This window comes from Nerophis lumbriciformis, linkage group LG10, assembly GCF_033978685.3.
Source record: "Nerophis lumbriciformis linkage group LG10, RoL_Nlum_v2.1, whole genome shotgun sequence".
NCBI lineage: Eukaryota > Metazoa > Chordata > Actinopteri > Syngnathiformes > Syngnathidae > Nerophis > Nerophis lumbriciformis.
This window is the reverse complement of record NC_084557.2, coordinates 22,582,216-22,602,232: the sequence shown is the minus strand read 5'-3', so window position 1 is coordinate 22,602,232 and position 20,017 is coordinate 22,582,216. Positions and strand designations below refer to the sequence as shown.

At 39.2% G+C, this 20,017-nt stretch overlaps 1 protein-coding gene across 1 annotated transcript in view; it reads right to left on the bottom strand.

Moving 5' to 3' along the window:
• The window catches only part of b4galnt4a (beta-1,4-N-acetyl-galactosaminyl transferase 4a), a 397,542-nt gene extending 378,060 nt beyond the window's left edge, over positions 1-19,482 (bottom strand). Inside the window, exon 1 of the mRNA XM_061970004.1 lies at positions 18,531-19,482. Within this exon, the coding sequence (XP_061825988.1) occupies positions 18,531-18,672 (142 nt within the window). The 5' untranslated portion in view covers positions 18,673-19,482. The remainder of the gene's footprint in view (positions 1-18,530) is intronic.
• Between the last annotated feature and the right edge of the window lie 535 nt (positions 19,483-20,017).

The following is a 20,017-nucleotide window of genomic DNA, read 5'->3' as shown; positions in this document are numbered from 1 at the left end:
ATGTTGCTAAAACCATCACTTTTCTATCAGTCACAGTGACTTTTCAAAACAAAAATATTACAGCAAAAATCATATGGGTTGATTGGCATGTTTATTCTGTAAGCTAACTTCAATAGTTTGAAATTATTTTGACAGTTAATGCCAGTTATCCTGTCAACCTTTCACAAGACTTCAATTTGTTAATTGAAAGTATAAACAGTATAAACACTTTTTACAGTAAACAAATGGTAAAACAGTACTAAACAATTCCATTAAAAAAAAAATTGGTGTCATTATTAACTTTCTGTCCAAGCTTGTATAATCTACTGCCTTGTTCATTTGTAAAAAATATTCTGTGCCTAAAATTCACATTTCTATCACAATTATCATACTGTAAACATGGTAAGCTAACTTCATTAAAATTAATAGTCCTGTCAATAGCATGGAATTACAATTCAAATGTAGTTTTTTTGTAAGCCTTTCAAAAGAATTCAAAATATGAAAAATTAATGAAAATTAATTTAAGCCATCAGACACTTGAAAAGTGGCACATCACATCTCTAATGTAATCATTTGAACTTTTCAACAGAAATAGCACTGCAAAAATATTAAGGACATACTTCTGTATTTTGGTAGTTATGCTGTCAACATTTAACAAGATTTCTTCAACTTGGACTTGAAAGCATAAATAGTATAAACACTTTTAACAGTATGTCGTGCTGTGAAATACAGCCGACAGGATTGCGCACAAAACACGAAGCAAGGCCAATAAAGCGCATGCATGGTGCAGGAGAACAAAGGACTTCTTTCATTTAAGGTTTGTGATAAACCATCAAACTCATTCGTTAAAAGGACTCTATAGTAATATAAAGCGAATTTTTCTGGACATTATCATGCAAGAAAAGTTTATTTTTGGGACCGCGATCACCGCGTAATGATTTTTAAAGGTTGCATTACAAACATTTAACTGTCCCATGTGATCAGCCAGTGCGATTGGAAATCCATGCTCAATTATTGCCTCCGTAAATAAAACTTCGGCATTTATCACATCCAAAGAATCTGTTTGGGCGACGAAAAACGTTGAAAGTTTTCCACTTGTATCGCTAGCAACGGCATTAGACTTGTGTTTTTTTGTCCCAACGTGGTCTTTTACATCGCTAATTCCTCCGTGTCCGATCGAAAAATCTTGTCTGCACAAGGTGCAATTCGCGTAGTTTTCACCCTTTTTTTTTTTTTAATTAATGAAAAACCGTATTTTTTATCACTGCAACCGTAACCCGGAATAGGTTGATGAAAACCGTACGAATTACGGGAAAACCGGAGTAGTTGGCAGGTATGCCTCACTAATGCCTTGCATCGTCTATATATTAGATATATAACAACGGGCGGGTGCGGGCGGATGGCGGGCGGGTGCAGTTCTGATCAAACGTTACATCGGGTGGATGGCGGATGGTTGACGACTTTCTGACGCGGTTGCGGATGAAATAAATTGCCTATCCGCGCATCTCTAGTATACGCCCTCTTCCAGCAGAGTGAGGTAGCAGCATGGCTAACGTTAGCTGTGATGCTAGCGCAGCCGCTAAGGTGCGCGCCTGCTCAAGCGTCCTCTGCGCACGGCAAATCTATGCCACGCACAAAATCAAATAAAAAAATAAGCGCATAACAATTTTCGACACACGGACACGACAGAGAAAACAGTTTTCGTCATCATTGTTCAAATATTGTAACGTCTGTCGAGACGCTTATCTCCATTCGGTGCCACACGTCCACACCATCAAAATGCCGAGGCAAACATTTCCACATCAACACCGTATGAAAAAAATAGTGATTTTTTTTTGTTGTGATTTCCCTCTCTGCATGAAAGTTTAAAAGTAGCATAAATGCAGTAATGCAGTATGAAGAAGAATGTTTTAATGTAGACACATAGAATCATCATACTGCTGTGATTATATGCATCAAGTGTTCATTCAAGGCTAAGGCAAAATATCGAGATATATATCGTGTATCGCAATATGGCCTTAAAATATCGCAATATTAAAAAAAGGCCATATCGCCCAGCCCTAGTTCCATGATGCCATTTCTGTTTGTCATGTATAATTTTGTCTATTTTGTGTTTATCCTTGAATAACAGGTCAGTTTCTTGTTACCAACCATTGTGTATTATTCAAACTCCCCTAATTCAGCTGGCTAGTTGTTATCAAGAGTACTAAAACCCTTTTCAACATGATTCTGACAACTAAGTAGGCTAAATAACTTTAAACTTTAATACATGCTCGGATAGGCCAGTATCGGTCAGTATCGGTATCGGTATCGGATCGGAAGTGCAAAAACAATATCGGTATCGGATCGGAAGTGCAAAAACCTGGATCGGGACATCCCTAGAATGCATTGGCCAATAATTTTTATTTACTTGCTTGTTTGTATCATAATTCATTCATACCTAATTCCCTTACAAGAAATAACAGGAATATAGTTCAAGCACACCTGTGAAGTGAAAACCATATTAGGTGACTACCTCTTGAAGCTCATCGAGAGAATGCCAAGAGTGTGCAAAGCAGTAATCAGAGCAAAGGGTGGCTATTTTGAAGAAACTAGAATATAAAATATGTTTTCAGTTATTTCACCGTTTTTTAAGTACATAACTCCACATGTGTTCATTCATAGTCATGAAAATAAAGAAAACACATTGAATGAGAAGGTGTGTCCAAACGTTTGGCCTGTACTGTATATTTCTGGCCTAAATTAAGTGTTAAATTAAGTTTTATATGTATTACAGTGCAGTATATATCTTATTTCCTATTATATTGTGGCAATCGATTAATATATTCACCAAGCAGGACTTCTGTTTCTGAGTTAAGCATGAAAAATGCTAACAACAAACTTTTTGACCAACTTTTGGCACAACAACTTACGCCCGTGGTTTCAGCATATGAAAGCTGAAATTAAAGGAATTACTTAGGGTGAACAGAAGTTTTAGCGAATGGTAAATGGTCTGTATTTATGAAGCGCTTTACTATACCTGAAATGATACCCAAAGTAGCCTTTACTTTACATTATACATCACATTCACCCATTCACACACATTCACACACTGATGACGGGGCCATAGCAATGATGCTTGGATGATCCTCTGGGCAACCAGTGAGTACTGTAATCTATAGTAGGACACATTTAAGGCTGCTATATTGCGTGAAACAAGTGTAAAGGTAACTATAAGGGTGTTATTTTATGCTTACATGGCTCAATTGATGTAAAAAAAAAAGTATTTAGAAGGTCGTAAACAGTTAATGCTCAAACTATGAAAATAATTATGAATAATAACCCTACGACGCAGAAACATGCCAGACACAAGTGTCTGTTTTTAATTGTTTATTTATAATGCTACTTTTATGTTTTTTTTAGATGTATGGCGACCTTGATTGCCTTGAAAGGCACCTTACAAAATAAATGTATTATTATTATGTGACGGAAATCCGTTTATCATAGTGAGGCCTGGAATCAATTAGCCTCTGTAAATGAGGGATGGCTATATTTCTATGTAGTGGCCATGCTTGAAGACTTGACGACGGCCAGTGAATTGATGATTAGAGGATCCTTCAGCTACTAGTGAGTAGAGCGCACTCAAGGCTGCTATATTGAGCAAAACAATTGTAAAGCTGTTATAAATGCTAGAAACATTTTAAAAGGTCAACTGTTTTTATGCTTTAACTATGTAAATATTACATTTATAAATCCATCCATCCAGTTTCTACTGCGTGTCCCTTTTACGAACATTAAAACATTAGTTATAACAAGTTGTTATTGGGTTTATTGCGTATTATAAAACTATCTATAAGAGGGAAAAAAATGGTTGAAAGCATTCATCTGAAAAAATAAACAAGTTAAGAGGGACAAAAATACTTTCCCGGTTTGCTAAATCATAGGAAACAAACAAAATGTGTTTTGGAAGTTAAAATGTTTGCTATGAAAACTTAACAGGCAGAGAGCATGAAGGGGTCTTCTCATGTTGTTGACCAAGCTTCCCCACACATCTGCACACAGAGGTGAAATGTGCAACACTTTACAGTCTCTGGATAAAAACAACTGTCTCAAACACTCTTCTGAATTTGTTTTTCAACATCAGCCCATTCAAACTGGGATATTTCAATAACAGAGTATGTATGCCACATTCAGTATCTAACGTTTGTAATGTAATATTCCTGTCTTGTACTGGTAATAATCCAAAACGTAGGCCACAAAGTGTAGTGGTTCACACAGCTGACATAAAACGCAAGTACCGTGGAATCACTTCCCACTCGGGTATTTAGAGTGAATGGTTAGTTTTCTGTACAGTATGTACACTGTCACGATTATGTCATAGTCTAATTTGCCTAATTGGCCACTTGCCATTTCCAATATTGTTGCGGATTTTTGCAAAATATGCACCTCATGCTATACTGGTAGCAAGTTTAAAGCAAATAAATGACATGCATTGGAGTGAAAAATAAAACATGTTCATGTGTGACATTTTTACAATAAAAATTGCAATTGTATCAAAATATTGAGGTATTTTTAATAGTGAATTTAAATGATGCAAGCAATTAACTGTGATTAATTGTGATTAATTAAAATTCAAAAGTGTGATTAATTTGGTTATACAATTACTCGTTACAACAATAATATTAGGTAAGTTTTAATGTAAACAGTGGCACCAAAAATACTTAAATATAATAAGTGTCAATCAAACTGTAGTTTATAATCTACATAATAAAATCACAATAATAGCTTCGTTTAGTGGTCAGATGCCATTTACAAAATAAACACAGCTCTCATTCCGACTGTAATGATATCCGATCATCAATAAAACATCACACACACTCAGGAGAAGCTTTAAGTATTAAAATTGGCACATCAACAATGACTTATGCACCAATAGCAAGCTGTGATCTAACAGGCAAAACCGGAACGCAAAAATGAAACTTTCAGAGTAAAAGGTTGTAAAATAAGAGTCTCTGCATAAAATTGGAGGATTACAAATCTATTTGTGGCAGTCCAGATTCATCTGTGGCGGCCCGCCACAAATAAATGAATGTATGGAAAGTAAACCCTGAGGAAATGTATACATTTTGTGGATGGCGTATATCAGAAAAAGGTTTAATGAAAGAACTGTACACCAATACCAAATTAAAATATTTTGAATGATGTCTAAAGAAAATGTGACCCATTTTCTGCACATAAAACATAATTGCAGTTAAATTATGGTGAATTCAATTACTATTGCTCGGGTTCCTAGTAACAGCATAATAATTCCACATTTAAGGTTTTCAGAGTATCGTGCTGATTTTTCGTTGAAACATCAGTGACTGTCACCATTTGTCACTGATGGTAAAATGCTAATCAGCCACTAATGAAAAAATAAAAGTATAATTTTAAGCTCAGCATTTTTTTCTATCATGGAAACTTGCACTTTTAATAAAGTATGTCATTTAGTTCTGAAAAGATTAATAAATGGGACCTATGATTTTTTAAATCTCAGTTTCAGTTCAGTTCAGTTTTAGTTTATTTCGAACATGCATACATTACAATGTAATTCATCACATATTTCTAGTTGTTTCATTACAGCATGTCCGAAAAGGAGTAGGAAGAAGCTGAGCTTATTTAATTCTACCCCTTTTTATACCATAGCAATGTTATCCTATTTTCTTGTTCTCTGTAACATAACAGTGAAACAATAAATAATAAACAAATAATATACCATAGTAAGTAAACAAATATTAAATACATAAATATTATTTATCTCAATTTAAAAAAATTAAAAATAAAAATAATAAAAAAGATTCAAGATGTTCATCATAATTATTCTGTGTACTTTGTGAACACTTGTAGTTTGAACAGTCTCTTAAACCGAATCATATTGGTGCTTTGTTTGATTTCTTTGGTTAATCCATTCCATAATTTAATTCCACATACTTATATGCATGTGTTGTACGAGCACGCAAATGTTTTAAATTAGATTTTCCTCTAAGGTTATATTTCTCCTCTTTTGTTGAGAAGAATTGTTGTACATTATTCGGTAGCAGGTTATAGTTTGCTTTGTACATCATTTTAGCTGTTTGCAAATGCACCAAATCGTTGAATTTCAATATTTGTGATTAAATAATTCAATATCCAACATTATGTATTATTCTAATTCATCTTTTTTGTAACACCGTTAGTGAATGAAGCACACATTTGTAGTTGTTTCCCCATATTTCTGCACAATAACTCAGATATGGTAATCCATTTAAAACACTTCCCTTTGTTCCAGATAATACATAGCCGATATCCTTCGGTGTACATTTTTCTCCACAGTCACTTCTAAAATCAGTTTTTTAGAGTCTGTCTGCAAGAAGTTCAATTTTGGAGGCCTTCCCAGAATGCAAATGAAACCACATCCCATCATCTCTCAAAGTATCATCATTTATCTTTTGAAAATGTACACTGTTTAAAATGGGTATCTTAAAGTTTTTTCTAGCCATAATCAAAAATAACCTTAATAAACATAATGTAGGTTCACCCGCTCACAGGATTAGGTACACCTGTACACTCGCCAAACGATTACAGATGCATAAAAAAAAACTGGTTTTATCAGCATTTATGTCACTGCATATTGCACGTTAGTATTATTTTTCACATGCCAAGATTAGATGAAAATAATACATTATGCTACCTTTTTTGTCAACACAAAAAGTTACATTTTATTGTTAAAGTGGTAGTGCTATTAATGCTGCCGAATGAACAGCAAGGCAGTCCAAGGAACTCTCAGATATGCATAGTGATGGAAGACAAGACTGAACCACTGTGGCACATGTGGGAGGGGACGATTTTTGACTAAAGAATGAGAAGCTGCCATTTCACATTTATATATGATAAGTTGATTATTTCACCTTGCAATGACAAGTACCACTTGAGTGTGTGTGTGGAGAGACTACACAACAGCCTGATATGAATATTTACATGCTTCTTAGAGCCCCATTTTCAGTAATGGCTAACATCTCACTTAGAACCCCCTTGGTGAAAGAGGGGACATGTTATTCATAAAAGGTTAAGTGAGTTGACCTGCTCGGATGCCTGCCTAACGGAAGACAGTCTATGAGACACACAGACCTGCGGACCACTGAACGCTTTCTCCCTCGCCAAACAGCCGCAGGGAGCGAGTCACAAAGATAGACATTATCTCAACTCTTAAATGTGAAGAACACATTAAAAAGTGAAGTCACAACATTCCTCTCGACATGTGTTGCAACCACAGAAAAAGTACAACATGGTGATGAATCGTGAATGGTGTCACAGTAGAACATACAGTATACAGTACAATACCTTCACTGTCCGCAAGCGTGAGAGACAGTAGTGCTTTGCCTTACAGTACTGTATATTAATCTTCATGCAACCAAGAAATACTAAGATTCATAAATGTACAAAACTTTCATTTAGTTTTCCCCTTACTGTAAATGAATAGGCTAACTTTAAAGGCCTACTGAAACCCACTACTACCGACCACGCAGTCTGATAGTTTATATATCAATGATGAAATCTTAACATTGCAACACATTCCAATACGGCCGTGTTAACTTATAAAGTGCAATTTTAAATTTCCCGGGAAACTTCCGGTTGAAAACGTCTAGGTATGATGACGTTTGCGCGTGACGTCGATGGTTGAAACTTAAGTATTCGGTCACCATTGTATCCAATACAAAAAGCTCTGTTTACATCGCAAAATTCCACAGTATTCTGGACATTTGTGTTGGTGAATCTTTTGCAATGTGTTCAATTAACAATGGAGACTGCAAAGAACAAACCTGTAGGTGCGATCGGTGTATTAGCGTCTGGCTACAGCAACACAACCAGGAGGACTTTGAGTTGGCTAGCAGACGCTATCCGACGCTAGCCGCCGACCGCACCGATGATCGGGTGAAGTCCTTCGTCGCGCCGTCGATCGCTGGAACGCAGGTGAGCACCGGTGTTGTTGAGCAGATGAGAGCTGGCTAGGTGGAGAGCAATGTTTTTATCATAGCTCTGTCAAGTCCCGTAGCTAAGTTAGCTTCAATGGCGTCGTTAGCAACAGCATTGCTAGGCTTTGTCAGGCGGTACATCATTAACCGTGTGGCTACAGCTCCAGGGTTTGGTAGTATTGTTGATATTCTGTCTATCCTTCCAGTCAGAGGCTTATTTCTTTTGTTTCTATCTGCATTTAAGCACGATGCTATCACGTTAGCTCCGAAGCTAAAGTGCTTCACCGATGTATTGTCGTGGAGATAAAAGTAACTGTGAATGTCCATTTTGCGTTCTCGACTCTCATTTTCAAGAGGATATAGTATCCGAGGTGGTTTAAAATACAAATCCGTGATCCACAATAGAAAAAGGAGAGAGTGTGGAATCCAATGAGCCCTTGTACCTAAGTTACTGTCAGAGCGAAAAAAGATACGTCCTGCACTGCACTCTAATCCTTCACTCTCACGTTCCTCATCCACGAATCTTTCATCCTGGCTCAAATTAATGGGGTAATCGTCGCTTTCTCGGTCTGAATCGCTCTCGCTGCTTGTGTAAACAATGGGGAAATGTGAGGAGACTTTCAACTTGTGACGTCACGCTACTTCCGGTACAGGTAAGGCTTTTTTTTATCAGCGACCAAAAGTTGCGAACTTTATCGCTGTTGTTCCATACTAAATCCTTTCAGCAAAAATATGGCAATATCGCGAAATGATCAAGTATGACACATAGAATGGATCTGCTATCCCCGTTTAAATAAAAAAAATTCATTTCAGTAGGCCTTTAAACAGGGTGACACGCCTCCTTTCTTGACACGGATTTAAAACGTCTTTCCTGAAGCTGCCTTAACCGATCCTTGCAAGACCACATTTACCAACAACCAAAATGTAAGCACATACATTTTAATATACTGAATAAGAGAAGAATACAATATATTATAAATAAACATTAAAAAAGTAGATGTTTTCAATTGGTTCGCAGCAAAAGGGCTGTATGGAAATATAATGCACTATGCACTATAATGCACTAATGCAATATACATTTATTACAATTGTTAAAATTCAACAAAGTAGTCAGGGGCTGACAAAACCCTGTGGTGGTAATCAGAAGAAACACAGGGAGACCCATCACTGGTGGAAAGGTAACAAGAGACCTCTACGAGATTGCGCAATACCTTATAAACAGTCAAGGGTAGAGGAATTGGAAACAACATCCCAGCTGTAAACAAACAACCCTTCAATACATTAGGAAACAGATGTTTGATCATTCATTTCAAGATATTTTTTTTTTACTGTGTTACTGTCGTTTTCATTCTATTGCCCGTGAATTGTCAATGACACTGTCAAGTGTGTGATGTTTTTTTGTTGTTGTTGTTGTTGTTGTTGCTTCAGTTGACCAATAACATTCAAGTTTAAATGGCCATGCATACTGTATGCACTATGAGAGAACGAGAAAGGCTTGTTTTAGTGTGTGTGACAGTTTGTGTGTTTGCATGAGTATGGGTGCACAGTAAGTGCACATACTCAAGGGCATCCTAATCATTGTGTATCGCTTTACACAGACAGCTGCAGCTGATATGTTTCCATGTTTAATGTATACCAGGAGTGGGAGACATTACACAATTTATAATAAACTACCATGACTTATGTGGCTGCACACAAAAATACTATGATTTCAATTCACAAATGTGATCTGATTTCTAAATGGTGATGATTTTTTTTTTACCTAATGAGCTACTCGAATCAAGGTCTACAAATCTACAAAGATTCTATCATCAATCAAAGTTTATTTATATAGCCCTTAATCACAAGTGTCTCAAAGGGCTGCACAAACCACAACGACATCCTTGGCTCAGATCCCACACAACGATTGAGCTACCCACTGACTATGAGTTGACAGACTGTCGACTCATAGTCCAGCACAGCTCTTAATGTCTCTTAAGGTGCAACATTTTAAAAGCGTATCCAGGTCATAGCACTGTTGTAATAGTGGCCAACCTGCACAGTCTAGCCCTGAACACGCTGGACTCGAACCTGCGTCCACGAATCCCCACTGATTAGGAGTTAAAGCTGTTGTATGACACGGTTAGGTAGATGCTTAAGAAGCACTCCGCATCGATCATTGTGACCCGCCCTATTCCTGGTTCAAACCAACAAACTGTGACGTCACGTCGCTAGGTCTGCATTAGGAGTGGTATATGGTCTCACTCGCTTGTTTAACAGAAGCACGGTAGCCAATACATCCATTTTTTTAACCCTTTTGTTCACAAAAATCTCTCTTGTGGGTGGATACATGCCTGTGAGAGACATAAAAAATCAAAGCTAATCAAACCCAACATTTCTTCTAGCACATTGGAAATGTTTTACAAAATTAAACTTCTAATTGTGACAAAAATATACAGTAGGAAGGGGATTCATCTGGCCCCATTCGTAGCGGTTTAACTGACACATGAAACGTGACGAATTTGGGGGTGTGCACTATCCACTTAAGCCGGCAGAAAGCAGTACAGGGTTGACAATCTTGTAGCAATTCCAACTTTGACCACTGCGTCAGTTGCTATGTAGAGTGGTGCTTTCCATCATTTTTAGCAGACTGCATTGCAAAATGATTAACACCCCACCTGCCTCTCACGCGAGATCCACCCAGGAATGGGGCGATATGCATCCCTTCCCTACTATAGCCACTTATTTATTTAATCTGTTCTCTTTAACCTCTATCTTGTAATGGGTATGCTATGCTAGCCGTTGGTGGTGTTTGTCAATATTTTTGGTTTAAAAAATTGCAATCTTAGCCAGTGACAAACAGCAGCTTTAAATGGAGCGGTGCTAGTCAATGAGCTAAAGGCCACAGGCTGTCAACTTAAAGCACAGGAAGGGAAGGGATGGAAAGGTTTATGAAAAAAATAATAATCATTCAGTTGATCTGATACGGTTCGAGCGCATGTGGTTGTTTGGATCATGTTTTTCCTTTATAGTGTCCCTCTTAGATTCATAATGAGACAAATTCGTCAGCCCCACTTTTCTTACAAGAGGTGACAAACATTGGCAGTAAAAGAGAATTATTGTTCCATCAATTAGACCAATTTATATTGAAGTGAACGTAGAGTCCAGCAATTGCGGGCTACGCCAGGGGTGTGTTTAAGGTGTACACGTATGTCGGAATTCTAATCTGTGTACCGTATTTTCCACACTATAAGGCGCACCTAAAAACCTCCAATTTTCTCAAAAGCTGACAGTGCGCCTTATAATCCGGTGCGCCTTATATATGGACCAATATGGAGCCACAACAGGTCTCGCAACTCCAGCCTCTACTGTATCGTCTATTCTATGCGCCTTATAATGCAGTGCGCCTTATATATGAACAAAGTTTTAAAACAGGCCATTCATTCACGGTGCGCCTTATAATCCGGTGCGTCTTATAATGTGGAAAATGCGGTACTAACAAGTGTCGCCTCGTCCCAGAGGTGTAGCGTATTGCTGGTAAAGTAAGTTTCACACACAGAAACTTTGTTACGACTTTCACTTCCTTTATTGACTCAAGTTTGTTGTCTCGCCAGAGCCATGGATCTCACTAAACAGCCCAATCTTTACCGTCTTTAATTGTTTATCAGAGTAGTTTAGCCTTTTTTTGAGGTGGAAAAAGTTGCAAATGAGATCTCGGTTTTGTTCACTTTAATGAAAGACTGTATACCTTTTAAAAGTATCTGAAAGAATCACCATATAGCAGCTAGATCCACAAAACGTGACATTATACTGACCCCCAGTGACCAGTAATTATCAGAGTTGTGCAATATAGACCATACACCATGTAAATGATATACATTTAGCTGACGATAGAGTTTTTAACACTATTGTTGTATCGTGATAATGCATGTTGATGACACATTCTACCTTTCTCTCGGAAATGTGACAGTGACACGAGAACTAACGCCTCCTCACCGCAATGTAGCAACCTCCCTAGCGGCTAATATCCCTACACAGTGCAAAGCCATTTCTAAGTCAGTAATCCTTGCCCCCGTGGCAGAAAATAAACTAAGTTTCTTACAAGTTTCCTGGGGGGATGAGAAATAGTTAAACCTGATATACTACACACCGTAAGAAAATATGTTAATCGCAAGCTAGGGCTTTTGAATGTAAACAAAGGTAGACAGATCGATACAAATATCGACAGTAACAATGCCAAGTAATATAGTATTAGGTCGATACCACAGTGGTTAGATAGTGGTTTAATATAAAAAAAAATCTAATGTTGTTATTTGTTATTGTTTACAAACACAGACAATAAGTTCCTGGGTACAAGAGGGTTTTAAATGCTAAAACCAAACAATTTAAATCAGAGCCAATAGTAGGATATCATTTAAATATTTAATTGAAATAGTTACATCGCTATCTTGTGTTTTCTGTTTGATTAGAATTGTGATGAAACAATGAATCATTCAATAATCTTGAAAAAATTAATTATCAGTATCAGCGTTGGTATGAACAATACTGCCCCTGTAACGACCTGGTATTGGGGTACGTTCACACTGCAGGGTAGGATATTCCATTCAGACTTTTTTGTAAAATCCAATCTTTTTATGTAGTTGTTCCCATTACAAAAAAGGCAATGTCTAATGTGAACACAACCGGACCTACATGCAGACATGACGTCATGAAGTGGACATGGCTCCAATTCTAGGTCTCAGTACTGGCGCATTTGTGGCAATTTCAAGGATTTTGTGCAATCAACGTCAACATTTTCTGAACGGAATTATTGCGCGTAGAAGATTAAGAAGGAAGAGGAGAGGCGCTATGGCTCCCGCAGTTTGTGGGACACTTACTTCAACGTCAGCTTTGAAGAACGTGTGGCCGAGCGGTCGTAGACTGGAGTGGTGGAACATTGACGTCCATCCATCCATTTTCCACCGCTTATTCCCTTTGGGGTCGCGGGGGGCGCTGGAGCCTATCTCAGGTACAATCGGGCGGAAGGCGGGGTACACCCTGGACCAGTCGCCACCTCATCGCAGGGCGAAACATTGACGTGAGCTCCGAAAAACATAATTTAAGCCTGTTTTCAACTCTATTGGCAACTGTTTATGTTGCAACCCTGACGGCGTGGCGAAGTTGGTAGAGTGGCCGTGCCAGCAATCGGAGGGTTGCTGGTTACTGGGGTTCAATCCCCACCTTCTACCAGCCTAGTCACGTTCGTTGTGTCCTTGGGCAAGACAATTCACCCTTGCTCCTGATGGGTGCTGGTTAGCGCCTTACCTGGCAGCTCCCGCCATCAGTGTGTGAATGTGTGTGTGAATGGGTGAATGTGGAAATACTGTCAAAGAGCTTTGAGTACCTTGAAGGTAGAAAAGCGCTATACAAGTATAACCCATTTATCATTACCTTGGCAAAAAATTATGACACTTATCGCTATTTGATGATGTATTGGTCGGATGAACACGACCGGAGCATTCAGACTCCAGTCGTATCGGATACATACGGTATCTGATTTATATCCACATACAAAGAAGCCTGGATCGGATTTAAAATAATTTGGAATGGCACTGTTAACATTGACATGAAAAAAAATCTGATACAAGCCACATATGTGCAATAATATCTGAACTGACATGCAGTGTGAACAAGGCCTTGGATATCCAAATTCGTAGTATCACCCAAACTAATGTAAAGTATTGAAAAAACAGAGGAGTGCTTATTAGATTTTAACATAAGTGTAAGTAGTCATGTTATAGCAGAAAGTAAACAGCTATTAACAGTAAATTAACAAGTAGATTAATCCATTTTGAGAAAATAATGTACCCGGGAATTACGTAATATGTTACTGCTAATGTCAGCAGCTAAATTAGAAGCCTTTGTAATCCGTTTTGAAATAGTTCTATTATTACTTACATTATATACCAAATAATATATCATGATTAGGGGTGTAACGATTAAATGATATATCAACAGATTGATTTGTATTTCTAAATTTCGAATATATTGATCTGTATACAAGATAGTTTTAAAAGGGAATTGTTCGATTTTATCGATACTAGAAAGATTGAATTTAAGAACATATCAATCCAGTGCTAACTCAACAAACCGTAAGAAACGGAGGTAAAAACTATTCAAAAGGGTTAAGTTCACTTTTCTCGTGTTTGACAGAGAGAGACAGAGACATTTTGGGGCAACTCGGGTGCCAAATGACGATGTGTTTGAAGCAAAAGACAAAACGGCAGGTTTTAAGTTTCATGTGGGTCGAGGAGGAGGAGCCACAGTCACCCTTTACTGTGTACCTCTTGCTTGGCCCCAGTACAAACCGTTTGCTTGCCTAACAGAATTGCTATTGCGACATCCAGTGGACACATTTAGAACAGCAGTTTCTTTCGTTAAAAAAAAAAAAGCAGCTAATTTTAAAACTTGGCAAACTCATCACGCGGGCCGGATAAAACCTGCTGTAGGTTTGACACCCCTGCCTGAGACGCTGTCCGCCATTGGCGCTGCCAGTGTGAAGAACAGAATACGGAATATGGGTCGGGAAACTTTATCTAGCAGGTAAATGCACTGTTGAAATGTTATATACTCTAGTGTTGTCGAAAATTGTTTGAATGTTGAAAATGAGAGCAGAAAATGTTTCCTCTTGTTAATTCAACCTAAAGTATTGGTTGAACTGTATTGAACCAATCGATGCATGATACATTCCATCATGCATCGATAAACAACAGGGGCAAGTCTCTGACGCATCGGCTCTTGCCTCTCTCTATCGGTTAAATTCATGCGTTCGATCGATATTAATATGTTCTATATGTTCCTGCTCAGCCCAGTGTCACTTGTTGTAGAAACTCGTTTTATACACTGTTGGTTGTTTATTTTTCACGTAAGATCCATGGTCTGCGGTGAGATCTGACTGGCAGCCCTAACTCTGTCCTATTTCCGGGACGGGCACATAAGGAAACTTACTTCCGGAAAGGAGCAGCACAGAACAGTGCATGTGACATGGATGACAGTGATGAGCTAGTCGATGCTCCCAAACACTCGCATAAATCGAACGTATGGAAATACTTTGAGTTTTATAAGAAAGCAGCCTTTTTTTTTAATATCTCGATATTTTTAGGCCATATCGCGATACACGATATATATTTCGATATTTTGCCTTAGCCTTGATTGAACACTTGATACATATAATCACACAAGTATGATGATTCTATGTGTCTACATTAAAACATTCTTGTTCATACTGCATTCATATATGCTCATTTTAAACTTTCATGCAGAGAGGGAAATCACAACTAAGTCATTTGACCAACACTGTATTTATTAAACAGTTATTAAGCAGTGGCACACACATTCATGTCATTTCCAAAACAGAAAGTGCAAAATTGTCAGTCATTTTAAAACAAGCTATTAGTGCACTTTTGTGCATGATGTCTCTAAGATGACAAATCAAAACAACACTAAATTAAAGTGCACTTTTTGTACAGAACGCTACTACAATAGTTTAAAACAAATAAAGTGCACTTTTGTACATGATGTCACACAAGATGTTTCAATAAGTGTCAAATAAAAATTAGCTGCTTAATAGGAAATCAAATTGTGTATGTCCTTCGCTATGTGGTAGGTTCCTGCGGACGTTATCTCTTTTGTTGTTGACTATTTTTTTCATACAGTGTTGATCTGGAAATGTTTGCCTCAGCATTTTGGTGGTGTGGGTGTGTGGCACCAAACAAAGATGTTGACATGCGGAGTAAGCACTCTACATCCTCTAGCAGGTGACTTTTCAAATGATGCCACATATTAGCAGTAATGCTACTTTTTGTAGCAATGCTTTTTCCCCACACTTGACAAATTACGGTTGTCTGTTCGACATATTCCCGCTTGAAGCCAAACCACCGCCATACGATGGACCCCCTGCTGTTTTTCTTGGGGAATTAATTCTTCCTTCATTTGTTACCAGATTCGCACCTTCTTTCTCTCGTATTACCACTCGCACCACAGCTAACTTTAGCCATGCTGCTACCTTTATGCTGCGCGAGGGCGTATACGTATGTGGCGTATGACGTGACAGTATGTGACGTGTGTAAGAAGGTGCGCTCGCTGTCTGTGAGAAGGACAGACAAGAAAGAGTGGGAAGAGCCTGCAGTGTAATGTCCGCAGCTAAAAGCAACTGCGTGAGAACGTATACTCGAATATTACGATATAGTCATTTTCTATATCGCACAGAGACAAACCCGCGATATATCGCGTATATCGATATATCGCACATCCCTATAATAGACACCATTTTTCTTTGCATAACAGTCATGATTGTTTGCACTGAGCATACATATTGCTCCATACAAAAAAAACTTTTGCGAGGTCTCGCAAAATGTTTATTTCCTATGTCAGTGAACCGGAAGTGTAACAGACACCGCGATGGAGGAGCGGGAGCCTACCCATCATCTGTGCTCTGTTGTGGGCATACTTGCCAACCTTGAAACCTCCGAATTCGGGAGATGGGGGCCGGGGGGGTTTTGTATTGGTGGTCGCGAGGGTGTATACTGTAGCGTCCCGGAAGAGTTAGTGCTGCAAGGGGTTCTGGGTATTTGTTCTGTTGTGTTTATGTTGTGTTACGGTGCGGATGTTCTCCCGAAATATGTTTGTCATTCTTGTTTGGTGTGGGTTCACAGTGTGGCGCATATTTGTAACGGTGTTAAAGTTGTTTATACGGTCACCCTCAGTGTGTAAAAGCCGCATACATTATGTGACTCGGCCGGCACGCTGTTTGTATGGAGGAAAAGCGAACGTGACGACAGGTTGTAGAGGACGCTAAAGGCAGTGCCTTTAAGGCACGCCCCCAATATTGTTGTCCGTGTGGAAATTGGAAGAAATTCGGGAGAATGGTTGCCCCGGGAGATCTTCGGGAGGGGCACTGAAATTCGGGAGTCTCCCAGGAAAATCAGGAGGGTTGGCAAGTATGGTTGTGGGACCATAATACGATTTGATGTCTTTATATGTGAGGCCAATACTAAAATAGAAATCAATAAACTTCTCCCACGGATGATGGGAGGCTCCTCCATCGCTTTGTCCGTTTCACTTCTGGTTCACCATCGCTGTGTCTGTTTTACTTCTCGCAAAAAAGTATTGCGAGATCTCGTAAAAAGTGTCGCGAGATCTCGCAAAACATTTTTCTCTTTAGGAGCTCCGTATAAATCTAAGTGTTTTAAAGGCCTACTGAAACCCACTACTACCGACCACGCAGTCTGATAGTTTATATATCAATGATGAAATCTTAACATTGCAACACATGCCAATACGACCGGGTTAGCTTACTAAAGTGCAATTTTAAATTTTGCGCGAAATATCCTGCTGAAAACGACTCGGTATGATGACGCCTGCGCGTGACGTCACGGATTGTAGAGGACATTTTGGGACAGCATGGTGGCCAGCTATTAAGTCGTCTGTTTTCATAGCAAAATTCCACAGTATTCTGGACATCTGTGTTGGTGAATCTTTTGCAATTTTTTCAATGAACAATGGAGACAGCAAAGAAGAAAGCTGTAGGTGGGAAGCTGTGTATTGCGGCAGGTGTTGTGCCGGATAACGCACCCCCGCCGTAGAATGCACCCCCTGACTGTTGTGCCGAATAACACAGCCGGTGTTTCATTGTTTACATACCCGGAAGATGACAGTCAAGCTTTACCATTGGCCTGTGGAGAACTGGGACAACAGAGACTCTTACCAGGAGGACTTTGAGTTGGATGCGCAGACGCAGTACCGTGAGTACGCATGCAGCTGCGGCTTCCAAACATTTGATCGCTTGCCCCGTACATGCGTGCCGCTATGTGCATGTCACGTACGTAACTTTGGGGACTTTGGGGAAATATATGTGCTGTATGAACTTTGGGGAGGTGAACGGTACTTTGGGCTGTGGGATTGAGTGTGTTGTGCAGGTGTTTGAGTTGTATTGGCGGGTTATATGAACGGGAGGGGGGAGGTGTTTGTTATGCGGGATTAATTTGTGGCATATTAAATATAAGCCTGGTTGTGTTGTGGCTAATAGAGTATATATATGTCTTGTGTTTATTTACTGTTTTAGTCATTCCCAGCTGAATATCAGGTCCCACCCGCCTCTCACAGCATCTTCCCTATCTGAATCGCTCCCACTGCTCTCTAGTCCTTCACTCTCACTTTCCTCATCCACAAATCTTTCATCCTCGCTCAAATTAATGGGGAAATCGTCGCTTTCTCGGTCCGAATCGCTCTCGCTGCTGGTGGCCATGATTGTAAACAATGTGCGGATGTGAGGAGCTCCACAACCTGTGACGTCACGCGCATATCGTCTGCTACTTCCGGTACAGGCGAGGCTTTTTTATCAGTGACCAAAAGTTGCAAACTTTATCGTCGATGTTCTCAACCAAATCCTTTCAGCAAAAATATGGCAATATCGCGAAATGATCAAGTATGACACATAGAATGGACCTACTATCCCCGTTTAAATAAGAAAATCGCATTTCAGTAGGCGTTTAAAGTCTAATCGAAAAAAAAAATCGTTCCTGAATCGTTGCTAAAACCTAATAAAAACACCCAAGCGCTTACCTTTCCCGTAGTTAAAGTGGAGTTTGATGGTCTTCCCCTGGTGAATGTGCAGGTAAGTGAACCACACGGCGGAGGTGAGCAGCACCAGAAGCAGCAGCAGCTTGAACTGCTTCCGGATCTTCTTCACGGGGAAGCGCAGCATCCTGACTCCAACATCCTCCGTTGGCGGCCCGAGTGAGAGTCAGAACGTATCCGGGACTGCGTGGAGCGGCTGGTGGGGGGGAGGAGTGTTACCTTACACTCCGTGGACCACCTCTACTCGCACGGTGGGAACAACAGCGTGGAGAAGTGACGCCGCTTCGGGGTGACACGAGGCGTTCATGTCGCCAAAAATTCACTTAAGAGGACACAAAATAGCAGTCTGGCGATTATCTACACAAATCCTCCCCTCAGTAGGGATCATCCGCGTCGGGCACTTTGACGTCCCACGCTCGGCGTTGGAGGTAAGCAGGTGGAGAGACGTCAACATGTCACAGCTCCATCTTGTGAAAAAGTGAGGCTGAGTGTGGGAGCGCCTTTTTATTCAAGTCCCGGGAGAGGAGGGGCGCTCGGCTGTCATCACGCCGGGCTCCGAGCTAAGCACTTCACACATGCACCACGACAACGAGGCATGTCAAAGCCAATATTCCTCCATTTGGAATCCACGGTAAAGACGGACGAGGAGTCCGATAATCCTCGGCAGGTGCATGGCAGACATTTCCGGAAAAGTAGCTTGCGTGCTCCTCCAGATGACAATTTAGTCGAGCGTAAAAAAAAAAAAAAAAGAGGTAGAATCCTAGCGCATCTTCATGATTAAATGTCAGATATCGTCCAAGCCTTAAAAAAAAAAACTCGGTGGATGGGAGAAAAAATATTTAAGCAAGAGGCTCCGCAAACTACTCCTTTGTTTAGTTGGATTAAAACACGTAAACGTAGCCGCTTTCCGCTCAGGACGCCCATCAATTGAGCAGCTGAAAGGTGCAGAGCAACCTACCCTGGGAGGATGAAGAGTGACACGGACAACAGCCAATTAAAACGCAGTATCTTTGCTCATAGGGGCGGGGCTACAAGGTCAGCGATAACTGTTTATTTATTATTATTATTATTATTATTAGTGTGTTTTTTTATTATTCAGACAATAGCTGAGTAAAACTTGTACTATTGATTAAAAAAATCAATCCAAGAATTTTTTTTTTTTTACATATTTTACTTAATATTACTGTACATTTAAACGGCAATCATAAATATTATAAATATTCAGATCGATCAAACTGGTGCTACACAGTGTATGACTGCCGTTTCACATTAAATGTACAGTAATATTAAGTATAATATGTAAAAAAAAAATAAAAACATACGGAAATATTTTCTTAGATTGATTTATTTTTTTATTTTTTTATCTATAGTTTTACTTAGCTATTGTTTCATATATATATATATATATATATATATATATATATATATATATATATATATATATTCAGATATGTCAAACTGGTGCTGCACAG